Genomic DNA, 12,566 nt, shown 5'->3' with positions numbered 1-12,566 from the left:
TCTTATTTGTTTCTTCGACCGTTAAACGAGTGGTTGGGAAATAGATAAGTTGGTATATTTGTGGAACCCAATTTGTTTACTTCATGTAAAAGGTAGAAATATAACTTTGTTTAATCACGCAATAATTTTCATGAATGAAAAAACTACGCGAAAATATGGTTTTAAATATATAAAATATATTAAAAATATATATAAAATATATTAAAAAATATATAAAAAAAATCTATTCTTTTTAAAATTAAAATGATTAAAGACAAAAAGAGAAACAAGAAGTATAATCATAATTAGAAATAAATATAATTATAATTAGATATTTAGAAATATTTTGTGATAATCAATAATTTTTTTATCGTATACATATGAAATTGTTGGACATGAGTGCTGAACGAATTTTTCATGTTGTATTCTCTGATTTACATTAAAAAAAGTTTTTATTCTAGATAAGTTCATTGTTGGGCTTGGCAGAGTTCAATGTAGATACATTTTTCAATAAGATGGAGGAAATGCTGTCATTCGACAAGTTAATGAACAGTCTAGAAATCCTGATCAATAACTTTTATATGTGTCTGCATAGCAGAATTTCTGTCATTATATGAAACGGGACGACTTGTACAAGAATTAACAAAATATGGTATTGACACTCATAATATCATAGTGAACCAACTGTTATTCTTGAAAAAAGGAGATACTCCTTGTCGGCTTTGTCTCGCAAGACATAAAATTCAAGATAAATATCTAGATCGAGTAATTAAATATTTAGGATATAAATTGCAATATATATGATATTGCAATTTGTATTTTTTTTAACATTTCAATACAATATCTTATATTTATTTCACTCAAATGTGCAAATATGTATATAAGAAAGATAAAATTCCCAAAATAAGTTAATTTTCTTTTTCCTAAGATATTGGATCTTTATGAGGACTTCCATATCACACGGCTTCCTTTATTGACAAGAGAAGTACGCGGAGCTCAACAGGTCAGGGAATTTTCGGAAAATCTTGTTAAACCATGCAAGCCTTAGCATTTATGTAATTAATAATTAATAATACAATATACACTTTACATTTAATTCGAAGTTTTTATACACTTGCAATTTCGCGCGTTGGAAATTTGTATAAAGAAAGTTGAATCTTAATTATATTGCTCGATGTTTGTTATTATATATGTTAATAAATTCAATGCTGCATTCATTTGCACGTACTATGTATTTGCAATATTTAATTTATACAAATTAGTTTAGCGCATATATATATATATATATATATATATATATATATATAAATGACAAAAAAAATTCATATAAGAAATGAAGTATATATGTATATTAAATCATACAATTTTTATTATATTTTATTATATTTATTTTTTTTATTTTATTATATTTAATTTTTATTATATATCGTCAAAAACATATTTATTAAATCACTGCAAGTTCTTTTCCAATTTCTATGAAAGCGTTCACAGCATGGTTTATATCTTCGATCGAATGTGTTGCGCTAATTTGAACACGTATGCTCGCGTTGCCTTTTGGTACTAAAGGATAGCTAACTTTAATAACCCAAATTCCTTTTTCTGTAAGAAACATTTTTGCTCAATGCGATAAAATAAGATATAAAATTTTTAAAAAGAATATGGTAGCTCTGTTGTATATTATATATTCTATATGTTTCTTTTTAAGATTTTCTCAGTTATTCTCAGTTATTTATAAGAAGATATATACCTATCATTTTATCTGCAAATGTTGTTGCTAATTTTGCGTCACCTAATATAATAGGACAAATAGGATGATTATCACCGCTGATAACAAAACCTGCTTTGATCATTGCATTTCTAAAATGTTCTGTATTGATTATTAAACAATCCAAAAATCTTGTACTATCTATTATAAGGTCCATTGCCTGTTAATAACATTTAAATCGCCTACAGTTTAATATCATTATATATTTCTGTTAAGGTTTTTTTTCCTTGTTACAGCATACACTATTTATGAGATTACTAATTATTCAAACATATAAGATAATACTTTACCTTACTTGCTGTTGCAATTGCAAATGGAGATAATGAGTCCGAATATATATATGGTCTACTTTTTTGTCTTAACAAACTGACAATTTCTTTTTTACTAGTTGTATAACCACCTATTGCTCCTCCAAGAGCTTTTCCTAATGTAGAATTGATGATATCGATACTTCCCAGACAGCCAAAATAGTCTTCTGTACCTCTGAATTGAGATAAAATTAAATTGAGAAGTTGATGTTATAGATAACAAATAAATGACTATGTAAGTATTTCTAGAATATACCTGCCAGTTTTGCCAAAGAATCCAGTAGCATGACAATCATCTACAAACGTAATAGCATTGTATTTTTGGGCAAGCTCGATTATTTTCGGCAATGGTGCAACGGTAGCATCCATGGAGAATACTCCATCAGTTGCTATAAGGCGTAAGCGTGCCGATTTGCTTTCTTGAAGTTTACTTTCCAAATCCATCATATCTCTGTGCTTGTATCTTTACGTAACAAATAAAAAAAAATTTTATAATTTTTTGTGTGAGAGTGCAACAAGTTAAAAAATTTACAGCAGATCACCTGTATTTCTTCGCTTTGCACACTCGCACTCCATCAATAATAGAGGCATGATTTAATTCATCACTTAATACAGCATCATCAGCAGTTAATAGAGTATCAAAAACACCGGCATTCGCTTCGAAACAGGATGTATAAAGTAGCGCATCTTCCTTCCCATGGAATCTAGCAATCTTTTCTTCTAATTCAACATGTATTTCCTGCGTTCCACATATAATCTTGAAGAGCTTGAACCGGCGCCGTATTTATCCAAGGCAATTTTCGCCGCATTAATAACATCCTTGTTATCCTGTTATATTGGAATTTTACAGAGATCTCATCTTACGCACATACTAAGCTTTATTTTAATGTTTATAAAATATAAAGCCACATTGTGTGCTTTAACATTGACTTTAATTTATTGTTTAAAATTTTATCTTACCGCAAGACCCAGATAATTGCTCCCGCAAAAATTTAGCACCTTCTTCCCATTTGATAAAGTGATCCTTGGTCCTTGATATAAAGCAATTATGCGTTCGTTTATCCACGTACCAGTTTGTGCTATCGCTGCCAATTCGGGTTCTATGTAAGCAGCCAAAGAATTTAATGTCCGGCTGACATTCCATCTAATATCTGGAAATTATATTCATAAAATACTCTTTCTCACAATCTTTTTCTCTCTTATTTTATGAATGATGGACGCAAAAATTAAAAGTATTTTAAAAATGATTTAAATAAAAAAATTTGCGACAAGTTTACTATTTAGCTGTCAAAGTAATCGATCAATATTAGAATCGTGAAAGTGTCTACTATGCTACGCTGTGCAAGACGAGTAAATTATAATAGAATTAGATTTGATATGTATTTACTTTACATTTTACAATATTTTGGAATGTTTGCAATATAAAGACAATGTCATTGTAAATTCATGATAATAATAATATCATAGTAAGGGTGTTCTATTCATAGGAACATTTTAAACAATATTATTTTATAAATGATACTAATCGCAGAAGAAACATACCTCTTCTAAAATTTTTGTACATATTGCAAAATTATTTACTACTTTGAACCTCAAATAATGCCGAGAAATCACTGATTTTTAACTGATGATAAATATACAGTTACTTGGTCAAGTTGAAGAAGTCTAACTGGTTTTACACTTAGAAATGTAGTAATACATTTTTGATATGTAATTGTTACACATCTATTTATAAAAGTCGGCAAAAATAAATTCTAATGGTAAACATATTTATAATGCAAATTTAATTCAACCATTTTTTTAAATATATGTATCTATATATTATTGACATTAAGGAAAATTGTAATCGTATAATTAAATTTTCAAATTGTATAATTCTATATTATAATTTACAATATGTTGCATGCATTTATAATTTATTAAAATAATATAATTTAATATCCTTCTCTAAGAAGGCGTATTATTGACATTGTTGCTTCTTTTCCGCGATGATGATTGGTTATTGGTCGTCAATAGTAATTTGCTGAGCAACTTGCTTCATTCGTGTCGTGACAGTTTGACAGTATGACAGGTGTCGTTTGATAGTTTGACAGTTTGACAGGTTGACTATTACGTTAAGGAAAGAAGAAATATAAAATAAATTAAGTTAAAGAAAAAAAGGGTGGAAGAAGCGGAAAGACAAATAGAGAAAAGGGATTTTATATATATATATATACATATATATATATATATATTTTTTTTTTATATATATATATATATAGTATTGAAACAGTTTCACCAACTAGTCAATTGATCGGTTTTTATATCAGTAATTAAATAGGTAAAACTGTTTCGATATACTGATTATTTATTTTAAAAGTTTATTCATTGTTGCCGTGATGTTAACGTACGGAATAAACGGAATACATTCGTAAGTTTTATTATTAATAAATAGTTGATTTGACCATTGCTCTTTCCATTATTCGAAATACTCGATTATACGATTGGAATATAATTAGAATATAATTTCGGAACACGTATTTTGCGTGATGCGTTCATTTAATTAAGCAATTAAAAAGAATCGAATGCAATTAAGAATCGATGTGTGTAACCGGAATCAAAATTAGAAATTATCATTTTGTTGCAATCCTTAGGAACAATAATTATTCTTCTTTTGATATTTATAATTAAGGATATTTCGTCCGATGCTTTATCATATAATTATGTGATGATTTAAATATATATAATTCGTCCGAGAACGCGCAGTAAAACGATCGGCAAAATCGAATAATTAACGTAATGGAAAGCCTTGTGATGTATATTAATTATTTAATAAATAATTAATCTGTGTGTACATGTGTGTGTGTGACTTTAAAAATATACTTGTATATAAATTCAATTTTCGTATATGTACGTCATAGTACGCGTAAAATATTTCAGCAGCGAGATCGATAACACGACGTTCGGCCTTGATGACGTAGCGCTGTATTGTTTACATAGGCGAAGATCTTGTACCATTCGCACGGCGACATTACAGTAGTAAAGTAGTGATACGGAACACTTCGTATTATTGAATTCTTTTTCTAACAGTGCGATCGCGATTAATAAAATAAATAAATCGAATAAATACATTGAAATACAATTCGCTACGACTATTACAATTAACAATTAATTAACTCTTAATAAATAACAGGAAACTATATGGCGATGATACATCCATCGAAACGCGATCCTTTATTATTCCAAATAAAAATTGAAACAAATAAGGCAAAAATTATAAATACATAGACGACCTTGTATTATTCATACGACATTCCAACGACAAAGTAGTGATACAAAACGCTTCGTATTATTGAATTCTTTTCCTCAACGCGATCGCGATTAGTATTGAAATACAATTCGCTAGGACTGTTGTAGATTGAATCGTACTTTTTTATCTTTTATACAATATATTAATTTGCGTTTTTATAAAGAAAAGATCTATAAGAATATTAATTGATTATATTTGATTTTCATTTCTGACATATTGATTTAAAAATAGAAGTGTGTGACAAGAATTAAAATTAATAATAATTTGAATTGTATTTAGATTGTTAAAAAGTTGAACAATAAAACATCGAATAAAATACACTTAATCTTTAAATATCGGAATTAAAGGAATAATTATTCTTATAAAAATTACAGTGAAATAAATTATCATTTTATTGCTATGTGTTAACTGTTAAATGCAACAGAAAAATTAATTTCTTGATACTTTTTCATTTGATGTTGCTAAATATTCAAATTGAATTTTTTTTTAAATCTCGCTGTTATCAGATTTGATTTGTCTCGAGCACATTTGGTATCCTAAAATTATTATTATTTTATTTGATGTTGATAGCATCATCAATTTATAAATTATATTATAATACATATTTTGCTTCGCATATTGTCGAATATTTTTCTAATCACGATTACGATTAGTATCGAAACATGATTTGATATAATTATTAATAATTAAAAATTAATTAATTTATGATAAACGACATGAAAATGTATCGCAACGATAAATCTTTATCGAATCGCAATCATTAATTACTGAGAATAAAAATTGAAAAAGGGAACATAAAAGGGGATAAAGAAATCAATTTTATTATGATCATTCGATGCTTATTATAATAATTTCTCTAACGATACTTATTCAAATTAAATAAATTTAAACCAATGCTTTAAATTTTCTTAATCGATAATCATTCATAGAATATTTCAACGACATTTTATGACTTACGATCATTCGCACAGTAACCTTGAACAATAAAGTAGTGACGTTTCATATATTATCAAATTCTCTCTCTACATAGTCAACCTTGGCGATATAAACAATAACCGCGGTAATGTTTCTGACTTACGATCATTCCCTCAGTGGCCTTCGAACAATGAGGTAGTGATGTGAGACGTTCCATATATTATCAATTTCTTTCTATAACAATTATTTTGAACATTGCTTTATATAATAGATTTTCTCTTATCTTTTATAGTTTTATTTATCGTTTATATTTGCGAATTAAAATTTATATAGTATATTACAAAATTAATTATATATTATATTATATATAAAATTATATATAATATAATATAACCTTCCCACGGGGTACACCTTGTCGCGGTGGGAAGGCTTAGTACCTGGACGGTGCCTTGAGGTTTATCTTAAATTTTTCAATTTATGATAAATCTTAAAGTGTCTGAATGGGAAGCTAAGTACCCTTTCACGTCGTCGGTGCCGTCAACGTGCCGCGGACGGCAAGCGCTTCGTCAACGCGTCGCGTTAGATATATACTTATTAAAGAGTGCCGTTAAAGGTATATACATATTAAGATATATACATCGCGCAATCAAATATAAATATTTTTAATCGCATCGAAATAGTGCGGGAGTGCCATTCAGTATCGCGCGTAAAATAACGAAAATAGCGATATAAAAATATCGCTCGCGAGTGCGGGAGTGCCGCTAAAAGTATCGCGCGTCTGACTGATCTGAGAGGAGGAGGAGGCCTAGGAGAGGCATCCTGCACCAGCGGAACAACCTGATGGTATTATTATTTGTATATTACCTATTATGAATTGCATTAGTTTGATTCACTTATTTAAACGATTTCAAATGATTTCAACAAGAGAGATTAAAAGAAAAAGATTTTATATAAATCCTATAAAAAAAGTTTCTATTTAAAAAATAGTTTTTTTACAATTTATAAAATTATTCCATATTTATATAATTGTTTATTATTGCTCCTATCGAATATAAAATTTGTTGCGTATAATAATAATTGAATATAAAATATATATATATATATATATATATATATATATATATATGTATAATAAAATATTAATCATTTTAAACACTGCTAATTTGAATTTTATATTTGTATGTTACAGACAACGTAGCTTCGAAATCGACTCCGCTGTTGCGCATCAATGTCGGTGAGTCAAAAACTTTTATTTAATTTTAAGGTAACGGATTTTGTGGAGTTTGTAGATGTAGATTGTAGATGTAGATTGTAAATGTAGATTATAGGTGTAGATTATAGGTCCGTTACCTTAAAATAAATGGAGTACAACAAATTAAATAAATTACATTTAATATATATATATATATATATATATATATATATATTAACTTGAATAATTCTTTTCAATATATAGTAATCACAGCATCTTAGGAATGCAAATTTAAAATTAAATAAATATAGAAAAAAAATTTTAATTTTTTATCAATTCTTTATTACAGTCAATTATTTATTTTGTTTAATAAAGAATGTTATTAATTTTATTAATATTTTATATAATAATTTATTTCTTTATAACAATAAAGAATGATTTTGATTTAATTTTTCGTAGTCCATCTATTTATGTAGTGTAGCATATCAGAAACTTTGCTTTGACTATTATAAATCTAAGTTATTGATTAAGTAAATCATATATAATATTTTAAAAAATTAGTGAATAAGTAAGTAAATATAAAGAAAAAATACAATGAAAAATATAAAAATGTACGTTCAATTAATTTTATTTTATTATAAGTTTATTATAAATTTTGTTACAAATATTTTATATATATATACGTATAACATATTTTATATATATATACGTATTACATAAAAATTTCAATCAATCAATTTTGATGAATGACTTAGTATTAAGTGTAGTATTAGTTAAAGCAAAGTTATATTAAAATGACAATGGTCGTTACATATTACGACTATAAATGAGCGTAAAATTACGCTTATGTGAAAATAAATAACTTGCAACGAAAGGAGTTGTTCTCCTTTGTTCTCCTTGATCTTAGAGAGATCTCTGAACTTTTTGGCTAAAAGTAGCCAAATTAAATACGGTCGTGATCAGTGAAAGGTAGGTTTAACTGATCCGACGAATTATTTTAAATGAGATGAAGAGGATGACCAAAATATTGGTCAGAAATAAATAAACGAAAAATACATATGTATTTCTACGTGCAATAGCATGCAATAAAATAAACGCGTAAAATAAACGGGTCCGACATAAAATACACGTTAACATTTAAAAAATAAATCAAGACGCGCAAAATAAATGGTGACAAAAAAGAAATTGGTTCGCGAATCGTGTTTAGGGCACATTTCCTGAATCTTAAGTAATCGCGGATTCTTGGCTAATCGTAAATAAAACTACTACAGTTTTTAAGATCGGTAGGGTTGTTAGGAAAAATAGGGCTGTTAGGATCGGTAGAACTGTTAAGATCGGTAGGGTTGTTAGGATTTGTAGGATTGTTAGGATCAATGTAGGGCTGTTAGGATGGATAGGGCTGTTAGGATGGATAGGCCTGTTAGGATCGATAGGTCTGTTAGGATCGATAGGCTTGTTAGGATCGATAGGGTTACTAGGACTGATAGGGCTGTCAGGATTGATAGGGCTATTAGGATTGATAAGAATTGTTAGGATTATTAGACTGTAAATTGTTAGACTATAGTATTTTATATAGTAAGATAATTACTATATAATATACTATAAAGCTTTTCCTTATTGAAACATAAGATATAATTTAAGAGCGCAAAATTTTATATTATATTATGTAAAATTGTACATTAATTGTACTCTGAAAAAGCTCTACAATCAAGATTGATGTATAATGTTTGATATTATTCTTGATTTTTTAATAAATATTCACATTGCATATATAATGTGAGTTACATGTAATGTGGATGTTTAATAATTTGATTGTGTTGTAAATTACGTTTTTATATTTATATACGAATTATATTATTAATTATATTAATAATATAATTTGTATATATAAAAATAAATATAATATAGTAAATATTGTATGTCATTATAAACATTTTATAATGTTAAGTTCAAATGTAAATGCTATCATTATCTAATAATGCCGATAATTAAGATATTAAATAAAGCTAAATTATATATTAGAACATAAATAATTTCTTTTTTTTTTTTAAACTTACAGTTTATATATACACACACATATATATATATATATATATATATATATATTCGATTTGATAAAATATTGTCATTTCTCAATTTAAGCAATAAAAGACGTACTTATTTTAGAACATTTTTGTGCAAATTTGCAACTAATATCGACTTATTTGATAGAGATAGCATCATTGTAATCTATATTCTACATCTATACTATGTATATAATCAATATATTGTAATTTATATATTGTAATAATTTATATATAATGTATATATGTAATTACATATTGTAAATTATATTAATTGCACGAAATTGAGAAAAATGCACATAATACATAACGCAAAGTTTACAAAATTAATATATATCCAATAAATACTCGTTGTCTGTTAGACATTTTATTTTAAAATTATTCTAGAATTTAATAGTCTGTTTTTGATACGAAAGTTAATAAATACGGAAAATTTTTATTTCTAAATTTCGTAGTTTCAATTATCTTTTTAATTATTATAATGCGTAACATAAAAATGATTAAATGTATGTGATTTGATATTAAGCCAACGATACAATATTAATTTCTCACTCGCGAAATGTAATACTTGCTCTTTCGATAATGCAAATTCGCAATTTGTCAAAATTATTTAGAAGTTCGGGATTTTGTCAATTAAATATATTCATGAATTTGTGAATTGAAATTAAATATTTGTTAAATAAATGAATAATATTTGTTAAATAAATGTATAATTAATATTAAAAACATCGCGTTTTTTTTCGTCTTTTTGGTTTGAGGCGCGATTGCTATCTTATTGTCTTTCGTGTAAATACTAACGCGGTTCGTACTATCGAAGAAATGGTCTTTATTGAAATATAATTTCTCGTCGGTTTTTGAACAATTAATCCACAACGAATTCTTCGTTGAAAAGGGGTTTTCGTTGCAGAGCTGGAATTAAACCCAGGTTTTTTCGATAGTTCCTGGAAGCAATAATTTTAACAATGAGTTAACGACAGATTTTTTAAAAGTCGAATTACAAAATTATAATTAAATAATATACTTTGAATAAAGAATTTTTTTTCTTTTATTAAATCTTTTTCTGTTATTATTATTCTTAATATTAATATCGGTTTAAAAATTTTTTATCACTTTGGAAAAGACTTATTGTTAGTAGTAAAGCATTGAACATGGATATAGCTATTATATAGAGATAAATATTAATTTACCAAATAGGTAAATTTAAATTGTAATTTATTTGTTCATCTCTGTACTTTTTTTAACAAAATATATGGTTACGAACGAATATATTTTATTAATTGATTTTTAATTAACTTTACTTTTGATCTCTTTTAAGAGATCATTTCTAGGTGTTGGACATCCTGTCATTTTAAGTCATTAATATTAATTTTTAAGTATAACTTTCGCTTGTTACTTTATATAGAAAATTTGTTAGATATTTTACATGCAGGAAATATACGCGCAAAATGTGACACATTTGATAAAACTTTTCTTTTGTTAATATTATAGTATATCAATAATATACACAAATACACACAAATATACGAAATGTACAAGTACTAAAAAATTCGAGGCAAGTCGAATGGGTACCCTGATATCAGTAAGATATCGACATATTAAAATATTATTAAATATATTATAAAAGAATTAATAATTTTTTATTTTACGTCGCGAAATATTAAATACGAAGTTTGTCAAAATCTTGCTATTATTGGGTTCGACTCGTCTCGAACAGTTGGTACCCGAAAATTATTGTACTCGTACATTTAACAAGATGCGATAAATGCGCAAATGTTTCATGATTCTTAAACATACTCGTTTGTAACCATGCACAGTTCCATAAAAAATAGTTATATTATAATAGTTTCATTATTTATTAATAAAAAGACATTTCTAAATAATAGAAGAACATTTTTTCGCGTAAATTTCGATCTTGTGACTGAAAGATGGTGATGATAATTGTCATTAATTCATTGAAATGTTAAAATCATTGCTATTGGGAATGGTCTGGAAGATCTGAGAGTCGTTCCATTTTGCAGCGGAACTCTTGATATTTGACGAGTCGTTTAATTTTCCTTTGCGGATCAATCTCGATAGAATTCTACGTAAAACATACGTTAAAAAATAGTCGCTCTCTACATTTAATATTGTTCTTTTTTTACCTGTCGGATATTAACTGACAATCGGGCGAAATTATTTTAATTTTTCGAATTGTTATCATCAGATTATCCGCGAGATATTTTCATCTTATATTTAATTGCTATTATTATTTTTTTACTTGATCATTGGCTTATACAAAATTTCGCTTATTTTTTCACGTGTCAAACTTTCTTAAAAAATTAAAACGTATCAATATAAATACTTTTCTTTTTGTAATTAAAAGATATAATTGATGATAAGATATAATAATTAATGAAGAAATATAATAGATAATGTAAATGTATTGGCGATTTTTTCATCGCAACTTATTCATATTACGCAATCCTTAATAAGTTTTGTAATAAAAAGTCGATAATTAATAAATATCACGAATAATTTGAATCGTCTGTTTGAAAATCATTTGATTTAATTTTGAATGAATGTTGTGTATTTCAGACATTTTCGTGTAATTTTGTATCATAAGATATTTTGTACTGATTTATAAATATTATAATTATATTTATAAATTATATATTGTAATTGTATTATATAAATATTATAAATTCTTATCATAAATATATTGTATATGTTGTAAATATTATTATATATTGTAATAATATTTTATAAACTATTTATGTTATACTTTATAGATCAATTATTGTATATTCTATATTGAATATGAATTATATATTAATTGTATTAAATACATACAATAGTGTATATTGTATATATTTTCAATACTTTATAAGTAAAATAATTTTGTAATGATAAAATAATTATAATAAAAATTTTACCTCTTCGATGGTATCTCCACCTTAACGAAGGCATTTGCCGGGTGAGGAGGTTTGAGTATTCTAATGATCCGGAGAGCTATGCCGGCAGTAACATAGGCCGGTATTACAACTTGTTTTTATATTGTATTTAATCATCTTATATA

General features: G+C 26.3%; 1 protein-coding gene across 1 annotated transcript; it reads right to left on the bottom strand.

The window, feature by feature from the left end:
* Positions 1 to 1,399: 1,399 nt before the first annotated feature.
* LOC105251002 (2-amino-3-ketobutyrate coenzyme A ligase, mitochondrial) lies at positions 1,400 to 3,710 on the bottom strand. Its single transcript, XM_025406316.1, is given in 8 exon segments — positions 1,400 to 1,578; positions 1,727 to 1,904; positions 2,035 to 2,227; positions 2,309 to 2,515; positions 2,595 to 2,808; positions 2,811 to 2,880; positions 3,013 to 3,203; positions 3,595 to 3,710. Coding segments are annotated over 8 exon segments (1,230 nt in total). The 5' UTR covers positions 3,617 to 3,710; the 3' UTR covers positions 1,400 to 1,423.
* Between the last annotated feature and the right edge of the window lie 8,856 nt (positions 3,711 to 12,566).

Source organism: Camponotus floridanus, unplaced genomic scaffold, assembly GCF_003227725.1.
Source record: "Camponotus floridanus strain SB8 unplaced genomic scaffold, Cflo_v7.5 scaffold14, whole genome shotgun sequence".
NCBI lineage: Eukaryota > Metazoa > Arthropoda > Insecta > Hymenoptera > Formicidae > Camponotus > Camponotus floridanus.
Note: the sequence above shows the minus strand (reverse complement) of the source record. Positions and strands in the feature narration are given on the sequence as shown.